The sequence below is a fragment of the Aythya fuligula genome, chromosome 20, assembly GCF_009819795.1.
Source record: "Aythya fuligula isolate bAytFul2 chromosome 20, bAytFul2.pri, whole genome shotgun sequence".
Classification (NCBI taxonomy): domain Eukaryota; kingdom Metazoa; phylum Chordata; class Aves; order Anseriformes; family Anatidae; genus Aythya; species Aythya fuligula.
The window spans coordinates 5,210,290-5,228,764 of record NC_045578.1 but is presented as its reverse complement, the minus strand read 5'-3'; the positions used below and the strand labels follow the sequence as shown (position 1 = coordinate 5,228,764).

The 18,475-nt window shown below is 61.0% G+C and overlaps 2 protein-coding genes across 5 annotated transcripts in view; both read left to right on the top strand.

Annotated features, from left to right (window-relative positions):
* Positions 1–7,542, top strand: part of AP2B1 (adaptor related protein complex 2 subunit beta 1) — an 80,431-nt gene extending 72,889 nt beyond the window's left edge. For both annotated transcript variants that reach the window (XM_032200712.1, XM_032200711.1), the window contains exons 21-22: positions 4,032–4,186; positions 5,257–7,542. In XM_032200712.1, coding sequence (XP_032056603.1) covers positions 4,032–4,186; positions 5,257–5,331 — 230 coding nt within the window. In that variant the 3' untranslated portion in view covers positions 5,332–7,542. The remainder of the gene's footprint in view (positions 1–4,031; positions 4,187–5,256) is intronic.
* A 2,887-nt stretch (positions 7,543–10,429) lies between these two features.
* Positions 10,430–18,380, top strand: RASL10B (RAS like family 10 member B). 3 transcript variants are annotated; one of them, XM_032200985.1, is made up of 4 exons: positions 10,430–10,485; positions 12,642–12,974; positions 15,399–15,443; positions 15,682–18,380. In XM_032200985.1, exons 2-4 carry the CDS (start codon positions 12,759–12,761, stop codon positions 16,075–16,077), a joined length of 657 nt encoding a protein of 218 aa, XP_032056876.1. In that variant the 5' UTR covers positions 10,430–10,485; positions 12,642–12,758; the 3' UTR covers positions 16,078–18,380. The 3 variants fall into 3 exon arrangements, with proteins under 3 accessions (XP_032056876.1, XP_032056878.1, XP_032056877.1); XM_032200987.1 differs by having other exon boundaries at positions 15,319–15,443; positions 15,682–16,004; XM_032200986.1 differs by lacking the exon at positions 10,430–10,485 and adding an exon at positions 12,168–12,431.
* The last annotated feature ends 95 nt before the right edge of the window (positions 18,381–18,475 follow it).

Sequence of the window (18,475 nt, the reverse complement as noted above, 5' to 3'; positions counted from 1 at the left end):
ATTAGAGCTCCGTTTCATGCATCTGCCTCTTTAGGAAGAGCTTATGATAGTGCTGTGGAGAAAGCTGTATTCAGAGATACAACTTGCAATGAAAACGCAAGGTCATGGTTATACCCCTGCAATCTCATCTATTACGAGTCCAGAGCTAACTTAATTGTTCTGCCTTAAACAAAAAGACAGGGATCTAGTGCTAGAAGCAGGCAGTGGCGTCCCCCTCGATGGCGGGGAGCACAAGCAGCAGGCCCTGGTAGCGTTTGGGAAGGGCCCTAAAACTGCAACATCCTCAGCACTTTCCTTTGCAAATCATCCTAATGACTGCTAACGAGTCCTGCTCGTACTGTGACAGTTTTACCCGGCGCTCGTGTCATTCGTGCCTGAAAATAGATTCAGAGACTGCTACGGCTCCGATAATCCGGGTGCTGCTGGTGCAGCTGCACCGAGTGAGGTTTCCCCTGCAACCGAACACGCGCTCAGGCTCCGTTTGCTGCCTCTCCGTTGCTTTTCAACGTGCTCGGTTTGATTAAATTTTGAAGGACCACTACATTAGGCTAAGATATGCAAATCAGATTAGCTGGATGATTTTCTTTTTTTAAATTTTGCTTACTCAAGCGCACTGAGTGAAAGAGCACAAGCTGACTTGCACATGGAGCCTGAATGCCATTAAACAGGAGCTAATTAGTCGCTGTGCTGTTCAGCAGTTCTAGCAACTTTGGGTTTTGCTGCCTTATTGCTGGTCCTTAATTTGGTGTGAAATGACAAATTCGGTACTTGGAGCTGAATGGGGCTTTATCGGTGCGCGGTGGTCATTCGTTTATTCCCAAGTGATGCTCCAAGGCTAGGGCTGCAAGAAATTGGATTTTCTTGCTGGAACAAACAGGGAGATGATCATGTGCAAGTCGCTCAGGTGTGTTTAGGTATGTGGGGATCTAGTACCCTGATCATTTGGTAAAGAACCCTATTACCTGGGAAATGGAGGTGCTGTCGTAATACTGACCCAAGTGTCTCCCCACTGGATCCGAGTCTCCAGATCCCTCTGGTGTTTGGATGCAGCCTCGGCTGGCTGCTCAGAACCATTCAGGTGCTGCTAGGAATGGAGCAGGGATGTTTCCAGCCACGACAGCACAAGATTCAAGGGTCAAGCTTTCCTCCCTGCCAGCCAGTGCTCGTTGCAGAGTGCCGTGGAGGAAGGTCCGTGTTCAGAGAAGGTGTCCCGTTGGTGTTAAGCTGGGTATCTTGGGTGGTTGGGTGGGAAGGGAACCTCTTCTGAGGCAGGGTAATCAGAAGTGCTGTTCAAAAAGAAAACCAACACTGAAAGATGAACTGATGTCATCAGCTTCTCTGGCAATGGTGATAGGGAAATCTTTCTGTATCCTCCAAATGTGACAAGGAGCACTGAACCAGAAGAAAAAGCCCTGCAGAAAGTTGTGTAGCGAGGCTGGATGCAGACTGCCGGCCTGCAGAAGGGCTCGCGTGGCTCTGGGGTGCTTCACAGTCCCCGAGCACTGTGGGATGGGGCCGTGTGTGCCTGGCAGCACCACCCAGCCCTAACCCTGCCTGCTCCGGGGCCTCGCTGAGCACCGTGCTCTCGATGGGGAGCCGCAGCCCCGTCCAGAGCCGGGCACAGCTCTCCGCTCCCAGCAGCTCTCTGCCTTCAAGGGCTGCGCTGTCGCACGGCATTAGCGGCCCTGCCTTCAGCCAGGCACAGCCTGGCACTGTTGCTTAGCAACTCTGCCCGATTTCCAAAATCCCAAATCCCCACACTCGCTAGCACAGGAGGGATGGGAGCTGCTGCTGCAGCTTCCCGGGGCGAGAGGCAATAGGAACGGCTCTCGGCTCACACCCGTCCCCAAATCTGTGCTGGGAGGAGGGGGCAGGAGGTGCTGGGCACCCTGAGCATCAGCACAGCATTGCTGCAGGCACCTGGCTGAAATGGGGTGTGTTTGGTGGGATTTCATGTGCTCTGCTGGGGATAACTGAGGTCAGGCAGGGAGGCAGAAACAGGCTGTCCTAGGAGTCGACCCGCCTCGGTTTCCCTCCCTGTACCCCCACAGGCAGGGTGCAGCCTGCAGGGGGCTCTGAGGAGGAGCTGGGGAGAAATCACCTCCGTTTGGAGCCTGAAGAGCCCCTGTACGAGGAGCTGCCCCCAGTAGAAGCAGCGGCTGCCGGAATGGCACAAGGTGCTGGTACACAGTGGAAGGCTTTGGCAAAAAGCAGCTGCTCCATGGCCCTGTCTCACATCCTGCACTCCTCGTGGTGGGCTAGCAGCCCCACAGCTGCCCAAATTTCACTTCCCCACTTGCAGCCTTGCTTCCGACCCCGTGCCCACGCTCCCCAGGGATGAGACTCCTCTGCTCGGGGATGAAGATCGCCGGAGGGAGGGTGCTGAACCCTTGCCAGCAGCTCCGCTTCCCAGATTGGTGTCCAGAGGGGCTCCGAGCGGTGAGGTTTAACCACAGCCCCTTGAAATTGGACAAACAGCAAATCCCCTTGAATACTGCTGTCCCTCGCAAAGAAGGATGCGCTCTGTGAGCCAGCACTCGGGTAGCACGCCCTGCTTTCCCAGAGCCCCGGTGGCAGCTCTTGCTGGCTGGGGTGGCCCAAGGAGATGGGATTTGGCCTCCTCCCCGATGGATGAGATGCCTCCAGCATGCATCGTGCCCGGGCTGTGGCTCCCTGCGAGCAGAGGGCTCCACGCTGCCCGCTCCCCTGATCTGGCAGAGTTTGTTGTGGGGAGGAGGAGTAGAGGTGGGAGGAGGAGACAGAGGGAATGAGGGTTTTTAAGCAAAGGATCTCATTAGTTCCTTATATCTGCCAGTTTCCATAGTAACTGGGGAAGAGAGGAAACCTAAATCTGAGCGTGTCTGGGTAGCTGGATGCCTGAACCCGACCCGCACGCAGCCGCCCTGCAGCTCGGGGAGCACAGGGGGTCACAGGCTGCCCGCGGAGCCACCCCATGGCCCGGGGTATTGGGGCTGCCCAGGGAGGAGCAGGTGTCTGCACCACCCTATGGATTCATGGGGCCCTTTGCTGCTTTTACCCTTCCATGGTGTGTGAGCAGACCCAGCTATCCCTTCTCTAATCCCTCCGTACAGCCTCACAGGCTTGCATCCATTCTCAGGAATGGGAATTTACTGGAGCAGTGCTATGTGGGTCCCTGAGCCTCCCACCCAAGCCTGTAACCTCTCCTCTTGCTAGCACCCAAAGGCTGAGGCTCACCTTGCCCTGCACCATCCCAAGAGCCAGAGGCTGCTGGGCTGGGGCTTTGTGTTCTGTGCATTTGCTTCTGTTCTGGCTTCTCCGTGATGTCCCTTGGAAGCAGGTGTGTTGTGGTCGTGTCCATGCAGTTCTGCAGGTGAAATCGCACATCTGTGAGTGCTGAGGTCACACAAACTCTGTCACAGCCCTGTGCTGGAGCAGATGGGCAGTGGGGTTCTACTCTTTGATTACTTTAAAAAAATAAAATGGAGGGAATGAGGGACAGGGGAAGGATTTTGATTACTTTATAAGATGTTGAATTGACCAGAAATGTTGCTCTGTGAGCGAGAGGGGGAAGCAGGAAGAAGCTGCTGTGGTTGGCACAGGACCTTGGAACCAGGCAGCCAGGAGCACCTCAAGCAGGGATCTGCCTTCTCTGCCCTCATATTCTGGCTGCCTCTGGGGCAGCCTGCCTGGGGCTGCTGGGGGCTGTAGGTACAGCAGAGCCCCCGTACCCTCCGAGCTGCTGAATCTCGGCCTTGTCAAGGTGCTGAGTTCTCCTGATCCCTGCCCAGGATCCCGTAAGTGAAAGCCCTGCGAGATCGGCGAATACTTAACAAAGGATCACAGCCTGAAAAGAAAGAGGTGGCTCCACGGAAGCAAACGGGACTTTTTTCTTTGTCATAGCTGCTCCTGTCCCCAGAGAAATCTCCGGGACAGAAGTCAGCGTTTCCTTGTGTGCTTGCATCCTGGGAACGCTCCTCTGGGCTCTCCTGTCTCCACTGATGATGAATCTGAATTAACAGATGTGTTTTTCTTCCTTTTTCTCTCTGAAGACACCGTCTCCAGCAAGCTGCAGAACAACAACGTGTACACCATTGCCAAGAGGAACGTGGAGGGCCAGGACATGCTCTACCAGTCTCTGAAGCTCACCAACGGCATCTGGATCTTGGCTGAGCTTCGCATTCAGCCGGGCAACCCCAACTACACGGTGAGGTCGCGGGGACGTGGCACAGGCTGGGATCCTTCTCCCTCACCTAGCACTGAGCGGTTTCTCCCTGCTGTGCCTCGTGTGCTTGTTCTCAGGCAGATGCTGTTAATTTGACCGGGGAGGGGCTAGGAATTCCTACTGGACTGGAAAAAAGTGAGATACAACAGAATTGCTCTGTTACCGGCGGGTTGGGATAATGCCCACTCAGCAACGAGCTTTTATTTGCCAAGGTTACCCAGAGATAAAGCCAAGAGACATTAGCGAGAAAGCTTTGCCAGGACACCCTTCCCCCTCTAGTAAACAAGAAGAAATTTATGCCCTGCTGGCTCCTGCGGCGGAGCCTGGCTGTCTGGGCGTCGGAGGCGCTTTGGGCTCGTGCTGGCATCAGCTGGGGCTGGTGGGAAGGTGCTGTCTGGCCGGCATCGCGCACCCCTGTAGCCCTTCCCTTTCCTTTTGCTCCTGTTCTGAGGATCTGCATCCCGTTATTAAAGCATTTCTCACCTGGTGGAATTCCCACCAGGAATTTTAAGAGAAATCCCCGGTCTGGGGAGCTGGAGGGGGAAAGCAGGCGATGGCAAGTGCTTAAACATGTTTACGGCGAGGATTGATGCCACCACAGTGATCTTGGCCCAGTCCTCGCTTTCCAGAGGGGCGACATCCAAGTTTTCTGCTCAGTCCTGACAGATGCAATGTTGTAAGCAAACACACCCTCAGGCATGGCGCTGTGATTTACAGCGTGAGGGCACGTCCCTTGTCACAGAGCCGGGCACGGCGGCCCCTTCCTTCGTGCCCACAGAGCTGTCTGCATTTGGTGAGGAATTTGGGAACCCCGAAGTGGGCGTTTGCATCCATGCGCTTCCTCCTGCTCGCAGCAAGCTCTGAAAAAAAGCATTTAGATGGTAGTGATGAAGCAAGCAGTTCCCAGAAAAAATATTTGGGGTGACTGTGACTGCTCACATCCATGGTCTTTCCCCCCTGTGGTGTAGGTCAGTTGCCTTCATGGGCTCAGCAGAAAGCTCCTGCCTTCCTCAGCACCACCCCTGACCTCTGCTCCCCTCCTCTCTCCGCAGCTCTCCCTGAAATGCCGAGCTCCCGAGGTGTCCCAGTACATCTACCAGGCCTACGATGCCATCCTGAAGAACTGACGGGGGCCAGCCCGTGCCTCGCCCTGCAGGAGGAGGAGGGAGAAAGGGGCCCCCGGTCCTCCTCTGCCGCCGGTGCAGGGAAAAAGCACTCGTAACTGGAAGCAGCTGTATTCATGTGTAGGATTTCAGTCAAAGGCACTGATTAAACAAGGTAGCAATTAGTATCCACGTGCTAACGATGATAGGGAACAACCCCTTTGGTATTTTTAGCGTCCATTGAGTTTGTAACCACTGCTTCGACTACTCCCACACCCCCTGCCCATCACTCCTTGTCCGTTCTCGTGGGCTTCTCCATTTTGTGCCAATGTTCAGTGTTTTCTAAATGGCTTTAGGTGTAGTTATGATTTTGTAAAATACTGCTCACTGGAGGAAAAAAAAAAAAAGCAAAAACCACATGTCGGCTCATTAAAGCAAGGCAAAATTGTCAAAAACATACACTGCACTTTATTTTATATTTTTTATACATTTTTGAGTTTTTTTATTGTAATTGGGTTAAAGGGAAAGTGATTCCAAGGAAGTTTTGGGAGCCCCCGAGGGCTGTTAGGCTCTCGCAGGGTGAGAAGGGCCTCGGGGAACTAGGAACAGAGCCATCCGCCTGGTCCGTGGAGACGGACGCGGCCCTAAAGCAAGGGGTTTTTATTACACTTGCTCCTCAGACTCAGCTCTGCTCTTGGTGGTGTGTTTTCACTCCAGCCATCTCCCTGGCTCGTGATCTGCTGATTTAAGAAGCAAGGCTCTCCTTGGGTGGGGAGGAGCTGCGGACCTACACCTGTAACGGGGCAGCAGGGTTGAAAAAAGGGAAACGAGCCTGCTTTTAGAGCAAAGGGCCCTGTGCAGAGCATGAGGTGTGGTCTGTCCTCACCCTCTGCAGCTCTTCTTCTCGCTTGCTCTGTGCCTGCTGCAGCCGAGCTGCCTTCCCGGCCGTCCCTTGAGCTGTGCCGCTTTCACCGGGCCCTCCCCTAGGCTGCTGTAACCCTGAGCGTGGCAGCGCTGCTTTCCCCCCAGGCACAAGGGCCTGGCAGGACCCTGGGGTGCTTGGCTGCTGCTGGCCCCATCCCGGGGGGCTGAGCAGCTCTCCCTGTTCCTCTGCTGTCCCCCAAAACCCAGACGCTGGCACACTGCGGGACGCTTTGGGCTTGGTGGTGTTTGCACCCCGTTTGCCAAGTTGAGCAGACCTTGGAAGCATTTCTGCAGTTTGCAGCTCCCGGAGCTGGGGCTCGCTTCTCCGTGCCCCCAGGCCCTTGGTGACAGATCCCTCGGGTTCCTGCTCAGCCCCTGCCCTGGCCCCTCTGTTCCTACCCGTCCTTAGGGCCAGGACCGCTTCCCTTTCCCATCCACAGCCGTGGCCTCACCACGTTGCCACTCACCCGCTAAGTGCTGCAGCAACAGCAGTGAAAGCAAAGCCTTTGCATGCCCTCGCTCCGTCCATAGCTTGTCCTGCTTTTAAACCAAGCCCCTGCCCAGCACGGCTTCGCCCTCCCCAGCATGCTTTGACGCCGCCGCCCCCCCAGCAAAGCTCTTCTGCACAGCAACCCCCCCGGAGTCACTAATTGCCACATTCAAGGTCAATAAATGCTTTATGGTGGGAGGTGGTTCGTTAGGACTCTGGCACTGTCCGCAGCCAAGAAGCCAATGCTGGGAAGAGGTCAAACTGCCCCATTTATCCAGCCCTCAGCCCCAATAAAGAGAGGAGGAGACCCCAGCAGGGCACGGGAGCTGCAGGACCTCAGCAGAGGTGGTGTCCCTGGGTAGGAAGCCCTGTGCTCTGCCGAGGCAAAAAGTGGGGCAGAGCTGAAGCAATCCAGCCCTCGAGCCCTGCCTGCGTGTGCTGGGAGGTGAAGTGCTCCAACGCCCGCAGGGACACCGCAGAAATCGTTATTAGAGCAATTAACGAAGCACCGGCAGCACCGAGTGCAGTGCTGGGTCAGGGCAGGGAGGTGGCAGAGGGTCAGAACTGCTCTCAGCCTCGCTCTGCTGAACAGCCGGGGCAGCTTTGATGCGGGGAGGGGATGCTCAGCACCCCTTCCTCCTGCCAAATTTCTTCCCAGCTTTTGGGGCACGGGGGTGTCTCCGTGCCGCAGGGCAGAGCCCGGGCTCGGTCGGTGGCGTTTCGCCCTCCTCTCCCGCCGTGCCGCTCGGTTGTTCGCCGTGTAGCTGTGTTGCTCCTCGGGCTTTACCTGGTGTCCGTGTCAATAAACTCATTTCCACAAAGCCGTGGCTGTGGTGTGGCTCTGTGGGGCTGGGGACAGGGTCTGCTTCCCCCAGCTGCTGCCCGCTGGGGCTGGATCAGGTGCGAGGCAGCCGCGTGTGCGTCCCGGGAGCCCCTCATCCCGCTCCCTGCACACAGCAGACTCCCCAAAATAATTTCTGGAGCTTGCACGAGGATGTACCGAGTGTCCTCAGTGCTGCTCCTCTGCCTCTGCCTGCTGCTCTCTTCCCATCTCAGAGGGCAGCGAGCGGTGCAGGGGGCACCAGCTCCTCGGCACAGGCAGCCGAGGAGGAGCAGGAGGGAGATGGATGTGCCCGTCCGGCCCTTTCTGGTCCCCAGATGGGCTCTGTGTTCCCTGACCTGCTTTTCCCAAGGGGAAACGATAAAAGCACCTGAGATGCTGATGCATTCAGAGTGCTCTTGGCCCATGCTGGCGTCTTGCAGAGGGTTTTGCCCGTCACTGGTGCTGTCTGAGGCAGGAAGGGTTGGGCTGCAAAACCTCTGTGGTGGCAGCCAGCCCCAAATGAAGCCATCGAAGGGGCTGGGAAAGCAGCAGCACAGGAAACAGGATGAGGGGTTCCCTCCTGCAGCACAGCCCTTTCCTTCGCCCCTACCCAGCTCTGGATTAGCAGCACGTGGAGGTGAAGTGACTCAGGACTGGGAGGGAAGGGAGAGCATCAGCCCACCGTGCCCTGCATGGGATGGGGGCAGCGTTCAGCCCAGTGGGAACCCACAGTGCCTTGAGCCCCCGGGGCTGCCACCGTCCCTGTCACATCCCATGGTGAGGGGAAGGGTTTGTCCCTCCCCACAGTTCTGCCAGGGGCTCCTCGGGGAGAACTCGGTCTTTGCTGCTGCTCTGGATTTACCGGCACGCTCGTGCCCTGCAAACGGGGACACGGCGACCCTGGGCTGTGCCGTTCCCTGCAAACTGGGTTTGCTTCCTTAGCACCGTCAGTCCTCAGCTCAGGTGGCCGTCCCCAGGCTCGGAGCTGCTGCAGGGGGACCACACCACGGGGCAGGAACCTCCCCGGCTGCTTCAGGCTGCTCTGGCTGAGATGGGGCCAGCCAAAACCACTGGGCGGGCTCCCCAAAACCACTGCGGCTCCCAACAGCCTCGCGCATCCTGCTCCGTGTGTGTGTAGGTGACAGCAGGTCCCCAAGCCCATGGGGCAGAACGTGGAGAAGCTGTCACAGCCCCCGAGCCCTCAGCCTCGCTCGTCCCCTGCTGCCACCCGCGTGCCAGGACGTGGGAGCAATTTGGTGGCCGGTTTTAGGTTCACATCCATCTCCCGTGGCTGGGGCTGGGCGAAGCCTCCGCGCCGGCGGGGACGCGCCGGGATCCGGCCCCGCTCCCTTCCCCCCGCCACCGTATATTAAATTTCACAAATAAAACTGCAAGTGAAGAGCATCTCGGAGGGAACTGCTAAAAATAGCCCCCAGGCTGGAGCCTGGATTGTGCAGGCGAGTTGGTTTGGTGTGCAGCCGCGATCCCTGCCCTTTCCCAGAAACGTCTCAGGCTGAGCGCAGCTCCTCGGCGATGCCAGGAAGGGCTGCTGGGGGGCCGGGGGAGAGGAGCAGCACCTGGGGCTGGTAGCAGCCCGCAGGGACACCCGAATATTTCCCTAGATGTGAGCACCAGGCAGCTTTGCAGGGAAACAAGCCCCACATCTCTGAAAGCTTGGGGTTGAGATGCAGGGAAGGGCTCTGCCTGCCTTTGCCCAGCCGTGGCGCAGAGCAGCACCGAGGCTTTGCTGGCTCCCCGTGTCCCCCCCAGTTGTGGGGCCGTGCCTGCTGTCCCATTTTGCCCTGGGAAGGAAGAGGGCTGCTGTGGCTGTGTGCTGATGCTGGCACCCTCCTCACCCTGGGGACGAGCCCCTCTGGATGATTTTTTCCCAGCAAAAGGTGTCAGCGAGGCTGGGGGGGGCCCGGCTGTGCCATGGTCGATGCTTGGGCTCTGCCAAACCCCACGGGGGTGTCCCGGTGCTTGCTGGAGTCCTGGGGAGCAGGAGCAGGGCTTGGGGGGCACTTGGAGAAGCAGAGATGCTGGGGGAGTCCTTGGAGGGGGTGAACTGGGCCCCCACCTGGAGCCACAGGCACCCCTTTCATCGCCATCGGGTAACAGCTCAATGTGGGGTGTCCCAAAAACGCAGCTTCTGTTCTCAAAACGCCCCTTCCTCCATCCGGCTTCACCCCACACCGAAGTGGGAGCACCCCCCCGGGACAGGGGGGCTCGGAGAAGCCCCCACGGAGGGGCCCAGGAGCACCGAGCCCCAAAGCGAGCGGGGCGGTGGGGTCGGGGCGGGCGAGGGTCCTGCCATGGGAGGGGGGGGGGGAGGAAAGGCTGAGGGCACCGGGCCCCCCCCCATCCCTCCACGGGTGCTGGGCAGCCAGGGGGTGCCCGATCCGCGCTGCGGGGGCCATGGGAGGGTCCTCTGTCAGCGGCACCTCCCCAGAGCCCCGGGAGGAGAAGCCGGTGCCCTTCGCGGCTCCCTGCGGAGCGCAGCGGGCCGGGCATTCCCCGCAGCATCTCCCGGGCGCTGCCTCCATCCCCGCCTGCCTCCCTCCGCGGGCAGTCCCCGCACATCCCCGCCCGGCCACAGCCTCCTTCCCTCCCCGGGCAGAGCCCGCAGCGCTCCGGGCACTGCCCGCCCCCCTCCCCGGCCTCCTCCAGCCCCCCCTGCTCGGGCATCCCCAGCCTCAACCCCCCCCCCGGGGGGCTCAGCCTCCAGCCCCGGCCGCCTCCCGTTTGCCTCCCCCCCCCGCCCCCCCGGCAGCCCCATCCCGGCCGTGCCCGGGTTCCCCCCTTCCCCTTTATCCCCCCCCCAGCCCTCCCCGTGTCCCCCCCCCCCGCCCCCAGCCCCCGCCGCCTCCCGGTCCCCGCACCGGGCTCGCCGCATGGCTCCGCCGCCCGCCGGGGCGCCGCCGGCCCGGGCCGCCGCTGCAAGGTACCGGGGGAGGGGGGGGGGGCACGGAGGGAATGGGGGGGTGATGGGGAGGGGGCAAAGTTGCCGCTGGGAGGGGGGCAGCGGGGTGGGGGGACCCCGTAAAGTTGAGCGGTGGAGCTAAGATGCTCCCCCCCCCCCCCCCCTCCTCCTGCCTAGTTGGGTATGGGGGGAGTCTGCGCCCCCCCCCTCCAAGCATCCCTGTGGTGCTACAGCCCTTTAATGGGCACCCCGGGGGGCGACCCCAAAGCCCCCCCGCTCCCTTCTGCAGGGCTCGGGCTTGGGGAGGTGATGCTGGCCCCGTGGGGAGCGGGACGGGGCCGGCTGGGTCCTACCCCCCCGGAGTGGGGGGGGGGCAAATTGGGGTGCCCAAGGTCACAGTGCCCCGGGGCTGTACCCGCAGCCGGGGGTCACATCCCGGCCCCACAGCCCGTGGGGTGCTGCCGGGCTCGGCCTCACCGCGGTCCCCCCGTGGCCACCGCCGCGTCCCCACTGCGCGCCTCAGTTTCCCCCGGTGGCCCCAAACTGCCAGCGGGCAGCTCTGGGTGTTTCGGGGGCAGAGCGGCTTCTTGGGGCCTGTGGGGTGGCTTTCCCCGTGCGTGGGTCCCCGTCTGCCAGCCGGGAGGGGGACAGGGTTTTGGGGACCCCCGTCAGTGTGTCAGGGCAGCGCTCGGCTCTGCAGCTCGGGCACCCCGCGGTGTCCTGCGGGGCTGGGGCTGCCCGGCTGCGTGCCCCCGGCCCCGGAGGGGAGCTGGGGTCGCTTCTGGGAAGGGGAAGGGGCTGTGGGGACGGGGCTGTCCCTGCAGAGGGGTGGCCTGGCCATGACAGTGCTTTCTGCTGGTGGAGCGAGGCCCTGGCGGGGCTGAGCCCCCCGCGTCCCCCACCCCAAGGCACGCGGCTTGGGAACGCTCCGGGCACGGGGCTGGGGCGCACGGGTCCCCAGAGGCACTCGGCACCTGCGGGGTGGTCCCAGCCCCGTGCCATGGCCCCAGCCCCGGGCACAAACCCTCCCTGCTGCCCCTGGGCTGGATCAGGCCCTGCTGAAGGCCCCCAGCCCCGGTGCCAGCGCTGGCCCAGCACGGCCACTCAGCACCCGCAGTGGGGATGTCCAGGGCCGGGCTCTCCCCGGGGTGAAGAACCCCATGGGAACGGGGCAGCTGGAGCCCGCTGCCTTCTGGCAGCTCGGGGAGCGCTGCCCTGTGCTTTGGGGATGTTTTTCAGGGAAAGCTAAAGCGAGAGCAGCAGGAATTGGTAAAAGCATCCATGCCCCGGGAGAAAGCACGAGCAGGTTCCTAAGGATGGGGGCCGGAGCAGGACCCATCCCGTTGCCCCTGCTGCTTCCATCAAACCCCCATTGCCAGCGGGCGTTCGGGACCCTCAGACCCAGCTCCTGCACCCGTGTGTGTGGGTTATTGCCCCCTGTGCCCCCTCCACGCCCAGCCCTACCCCAGGGCCCCCTCCTGCCTCGCCACGTGTGCCCGCGGCTTGCGGGCTCGCCCCGTCAGCTGGCTCGGAAATTAGCCTCCATCAAGTTAATTGCCAAACCGCTCAAAGCCTGAAATTAAACATTAAAGCTGTCGCTCGCAGGCACAGAGCGATCCCCTCCCCAGCAAGAGGCAGTTCTGGCTGTCCAAGCGGAGGGAAGATGGATTCCCCAGCTCGGGGCGGCACCGGAGCCGCTGGGGGTGCCAGGGGACGCGGCCCCTGCTCTGCCAGGCCCGGGGGGACCCTGAGCTGCTGGTCCCTCCCTGGGAGGTTTCCTTGCTCTGGTGCCAGAGGGGCTGAATGTGCCTCCCGTGGGGCTTTGGAAAGGGCAGGAGCCAAAAGGAAACCCAAAGGAGAAGAGGAGCGGTGGTGAAATGGGAGCAGGAGATCCCCAGGGTGCGGCGGGAGGGAGGCGATGGGCACAGGATGGTCTCCAGGGTTCTGCTGCCTTTTAGGAAACCCAGGTGAGACCCTTCCTGGGGCAGGGCTTGCCCAAATCCTGGCTTTTTTGGGATGGGGGACCCTTGGCTCTCGCAGTGCCCGTGCTGAGGGCATAACCCAGCTCCCAGGGGACAGCCATAACCCTTTATCCATCTCCGAAAACCCCAACCCGCAGCACCAGCGGGGTCTGCGGGGCATCCCCAGCACCTGACCGCTTCCCCCCGGCCTTGCAGTGACGGGCTGTCCCGGCGGGGACACGCATCCTGAATGGGGCTGAGGCCCCCTGCGCGGGAATATGCAGCCTCGGAGCCGCGGGGGCAGCACCGGGGCAGCGGCCGGCGCGCGGCGGCATGGTGGCGACCTTCAAGATCGCCGTGCTGGGAGCCCAGGGCGTGGGCAAGAGCGCCATAGTCCGGCAGTTCCTCTACAACGAGTTCAGCGAGGTCTGCGTGCCCACCACGGCCCGCCGCGTCTACCTGCCTGCCGTCGTGATGAACGGCCACGTCCACGACCTGCAGATCATGGACTTCCCCCCCATCAGCGCCTTCCCCGTCAACACGCTGCAGGTAGGGGCGCCGGGGGAGAGCCGAGCAAGCCCCCGCTCGGGGTTTGGCTTACCTAAACGCCGAGGATGGTGGCTTCAGAGCGGCAGGATGGGATAAGGTGGTTGGTTTTGTTGGTTTTTTAATTTATTTTTATTTTTTTTAATTTATTTTTTATTGCAGTTTATTCGCCTAAAATGGTTTCCAGCCCTGGAGAGGCGGTTTCCCTCTCTGTTTCCCACCCAAGGGGGTGCCCGTGGCTCCGCTGGGTCTCCTCGTCCACCTGGGTGCTGGGGCAGGGCACTGGGATCCGTTCCCATCACTGTCCTGGGCCAGCAAAGGGCTCGGGGAACACGGCCAAAACCCTTGGGTGAAAATCTCAGGGGTCCCGGAGAGCCAAAGCACGGCGCACCCCTTGCCTGAAGGCCACCCCTATTGTGGGTTTGGGGTTTTGCTGTGTTTCTCTGTGGTTCCTCTAAGCCTGCTCCTCTTTTCCCTATGGGAAAGGCCGTTTTCCTCTCTATGGGCTCGTGTTTACCCCTATGAGGGGTTCCTTACACCCCTCACCCCGCAGCGGTGCCTGGATCGATCCCAGCAGCGCCGACCCCGCTGCTCCCCAGCCCCGCAGCTGCCACCACCACCGCCTGCGGGGTCCAGCGGGGGAAAAGGGGATTTTAACCCCGTGCCGCTGGCAGGGACGGGCTGTCTTGTGTTTTTAATCAGTGTAATTACACTGCTCCTGCTCCCCGTGGGGACAGGGTCAGGGGGGCTCTGCAGGGCCCCGCGCTTGCCCGAAGCTGCGGGGCAGGAGGTGAAGGGAGCGCCGGGGGGGGGGGGTTAAAAATTAAACGGCGTGTGCAGGGAACAAAAGGTCAGCGAGAGACACGGCCCGAAATAGCAAAGGGTAATTTATTGACATGGCAGACGACGCTCACATACTCAATTAACTCCGTGCCTCGCTGTGCTCAAGGGGAGGCGGGCGGTGGGAACAGATGGAGGCTCCCAGGGCAGGGGCTGGTCGGAGGGGCTCCCGGAGGGGAAGGGGGCACCACGGCGGGGGCAGACAGCAGCCGGGGCTGCTGGAGGCATCGCTGGGCTCCGCTCCTTGCCCAGGAGCAGCTTCCCTGTGGAGATGGCCTGGGAGAGGAGCACGGCCCCAGCTCCCCGATGTCCCACTCTGGCCTCGAGCATCCCCAGGAATCCAAACGTGGATGTGCTCGGAGTGACCCGAGACACTGGCGCTGCACCTGCCCTCCTCCTTGTAATGTGGCCAGGAGCATTGCCTCCTCCCCAGGGACCTGAGCAGGGGTCGGGGTGCTCCCTGCTCCCTCCCGTGCCCAGCTCTGGCTGCTGGGGTCTGCACGAGGCAGTGAACCACGCCGTGAAACTTTCCTCTCCGCGATTTCCTCCGGTCCTCGGTCTCATTTAGCCTCGTTCCCGGAGATCATAAACCCAGAAGGGATGATTCACCGTGTGCTCGGGCTTTGCCTGGGGAGCATCGGAGCCTTTTCTGCTCCGTGCGTCCCTCTCCTTCCCAGCCCAACCTCGGGAGGGATCCTCGTGGAGCTGCCTGCACGCGCCGTAACCCTGGGTCACGGCAGCCTCAGCACAGCCCAGAGGCATCCCCCAGAACATAACCCCATGGACATCTCGGGGGGGATGGCTCCATCCCACAGCGGGGACGTGCTGGGGATCCAGTGGGATCCACTGGGAAGCGGGGACGGGCTGCACTGGGGACGCTGTGCTTTGGGGCCGGTTACTGGTGTTACTTGTCCTCAGCAGACCCCGCTCCCGAGCAGCCGCTGCTCCCTGCCTGTCCCCAGGTCCCCTTTGCTGTCACCTTCCTGCTGCCACCTGCGGTGCTGCCATGCTGCAGAGCTGCTGGTCTGGGACCCCACAGCCTCCCCTGCCCCAAATCTGGGGTCCATCACCCCTAAACAGCCCAACGAGCAGCTCTGGAGGGGGGAAGCTTTATACCCAGGCTTTCAGCCCCCTTCACCCAGCTCCAGTAAGGCTGCCCCTGGGCGGAGGTGCAGAGAAAGGCTTTAATCCTCGCTCCGGAGAGGAACTGGGGCTGGCAAATCCCCTTATCCTTCCTCTGGGTTACGTGATCCTGGGGGGAGCTGCCAAATGGGGGAGATGGAGGCATCGCAGGGACAGGGGGCAGAGCAGAGGTGCGATGGGTGCTGCGCTTTGGGGCTGGGGAAACGTGCGGTGAAACGCTCCCATCCAGGACCCCACACACCTGCAACGTGCCCAGGGGCCGGATCCTACAAACATCTTTCCCCCTACAAATGCGTCCGGCCCCCAGGCGGTGCAGGGCGTCCCCCGGGGCACGCCAGGATTGATCCCTCTCTGCACCTTGCAGGAGTGGGCGGACGTGTGTTGCAGGGGGCTCCGGAGCGTCCATGCCTACATCCTGGTCTATGACATCTGTTGCTTTGACAGCTTCGAGTACATCAAAACCATCCGCCAGCAGATCCTGGAGACGAGGTAGGGGCCGTTCGCCGGCGGGGGCATGCCAAGAGTGGGGTGGTATCGTGGTGGGGATGGGATCCTATAACCCCCTGCTGAGCCTCTTACATCCCAGGGCAGATATTCCTGGGGAAAAGCACCTTGGGGTGACACGGGGCCCCCTTGGTGGCCACAGAGAGGGACAAGGGGACAGGACAGGCTGGGGCTGGGTTGTGGCTCCGTGTCTCTGCCCTCCCTCACCGCCCTCCCGCCCCAGGGTCATCGGCACGTCGGAGACGCCCATCATCATCGTGGGCAACAAGCGGGACCTGCAGCGGGGCCGGGTGATCCCGCGCTGGAACGTCTCCAACCTGGTGAAGAAGACGTGGAAGTGCGGCTACATCGAGTGCTCGGCCAAGTACAACTGGCACATCCTGCTGCTCTTCAGCGAGCTCCTGAAGAGCGTGGGCTGCGCCCGCTGCAAGCACGTCCACACCACCATCCGCTTCCAGGGCGCCCTGCGCAGGAACCGATGCACCATCATGTGAGCCCCCCCGACCCCCACGGACCCCTCCCCGGGGCCGTGTCCCCGCAGGACCCCCAGCCCTGCCGGGGTGATGCTCTGCTGGGAGCTGTGCTGGAGGCACCCCGGGCGTTGCTTCCCCTGCAGTGACATTTGGGGACACGGCGCGCACGGCACGGGGCCGGGCAGGGCGATGCGGTGGCCGCCGGGGGGTCGGGTCAGGCTGGGCCAGGTGGGGCCCGGAGGTGAGGGGTGAGGGAGGACCTCAGCTGGATCCTCGCTTCTCCACACGAAGGAGCTGCTCGGGGAGAGCCCCGTGGTCCCACCGACCTCAAATTCCCACCTCAGGGCTGAGCGCTGCCTCCCTGCGCCGCCACGGCCCGAGCTGGTCACCTCCATGGGCTCTTGCTGCTCTGTGCCTGAGCCGGGCAGCCTGGTTTGGTTCCCCTGCCCCAAAAAGTGCTATTCCCACCCCCACCAGCTCCCTTTCCTCAAGCCTCGTCCTCCCCGTATGCACCAGCCTCGCAGAGGCTTCGCCAGCCCCCGGGTTTTTAGGGCCAAAGCTGCTGCCATTAAACGCTGGGCACAGCTCAGCACCCCGACCCAAAACCCAGCATCCTGACCCAAAAAGCAGGGGTTCCTGGCTAGGCAGGCAGCGCTTCCAGGTGGATCCAACCCCTGCGGGGCTTTTCCCAGGGGAAGCTCACGCCCATCCATCCATCCGAGACGGGGACGGTGCCCGCACAAAGGCAGCCTCCAAAGCAATAGGGAGCTGGGGTTGCATTGCCACTTTTTTTATTTCTTAATTCTGTGCACATTCCTAATGGGAAAATGAGCCCCTCCTTATTTTTCTTTCTTCCTTTCTTCTTTTTAAATTAATCTTTTGGCTGGTTTCCACTCTGGACTGCCAGCTCATCTGCAGCTTGTCCTGGAGCCCGGGAGGCAAAGTGCAGCCCGAGCTCGTAAATGGTGCCGGGTGCGAGGGGTGCAGGTCTGGGCTTTGTCCCTGTGTGACACGGGGATGCTGTGAAACAGCCAACACCAAAACCCACTGCCTCTGCCCCACCGACAAGCTCCATTTCCCAGAACTGCTGCTGTCCTGGTAACTCTTGCTGTTAAGAGTCCTTCCCACTGAGCTCTAGCCCACTGCATTCAGCCTGGCCTCGCATCCCGGCCATCGGTCAGTCCCTGCATCCCTGCTCCATCCCTGCCGTCAGTCCCTGCTTCACCCCCACCATCAATTCCTGCTCCATCCCCACCATCAATACCTCCTCCATCCCTGCCATCTGACCCTGCTCCATCCCCACCATAATTCCCTGCCATAAATCCCTCCATCCCCACCACCAATTCCTGCTCCATCCCCGCCATCAGTTCTGCTCCATCCCTGCTGCCTCCACCACCTGCTTTAGGAACCAAAACCCCAAACAAAATAAGGAATAAATCACACAGAAAAGTCGATGGGAAGGCGCACAGGGCCCAGGGCTGGGGGAGAGCAGCTCCCATCCTCCATCCCTCACCTTCACGGCAAGCCCACCGCGCCGCGCCGCCGGCCCAGACCCATCTCACCAGGATTGATCAGCCCACGTTATCGGTCTCTCGCTAGCTTTACCCCTCCAAATTGTTTGAGAAGGAAACTCCTCGGTAAATGCTACTAATAAAGCATTTATACAGTGCTCCGACGTGCACATGTCAGCGACTAAGCCAATACATTGTTTGTTATAACCCTGTAGCCTGCAGTTTATAGCACAATTAGTTACAGGTTTTTATAGCATCTATTTAGTATTTTGGAAAAAAAAAATGGTTATAAATATAATTGTTATATTCTATTGTACTTTATAGACAGAAGTTATATTAGTATTAACAACCCTCCCTGCTCTGGCAGCAGTGCCCAGCTCCCGGACCACTGCGAGGAGAGCAGGATTGGGGCTGGGACCCCCGGCACAGCGGGGCTGGGGGCTGGGATGGCAGAGGATCAGCACATCCCCTGACCCCTGCAGCACTTGGGATCAAACTGCCTTGCCCCCCTGCCCCATAAATATGCCCTCATCCCAAAGTGTAACCGCTCTGCCACCACCTCCTCGTCCCGCTCTGTTTCCTCGCTCGGCCCTACGTCCACGCAGAGATAACCTGCTGCCGAGCTGGGGGGAGGCTGAGGATGTCCCCAGCTGTCCCCAGGGGCAGAAAGGTGGAAAAAAAAATATCATTTTCTGCCCCGTGTGTGTGTGTGCTGAGCCAGGAGGTGTCACACAGCCCGAGGTGGGCTCGGTGCAGCCCCGACGAGGATGCTCGCCCTCTCCTCCTCCTGGAGGTGCATCACGGTTTCCAGGACCTGGCTCCCCTTTCCCCCCTGGACTTCTCGTTGGAGATTCCCAAGGCGTCTCCACCTCCTGAAATGCCCTGCACCCCTTTACTTGAACCCGAATTAAAATCAGGTCTGTCCCCCTTGTTCTGTACCCGCCTCGCTGCTCCTTGCTCGCGGCGCCGGACCGCTCGCAGCCCCGCCGCGGCGCTGGAAGCCCCCTGGGGACGCCGAGTTCCCCCTGGCAGG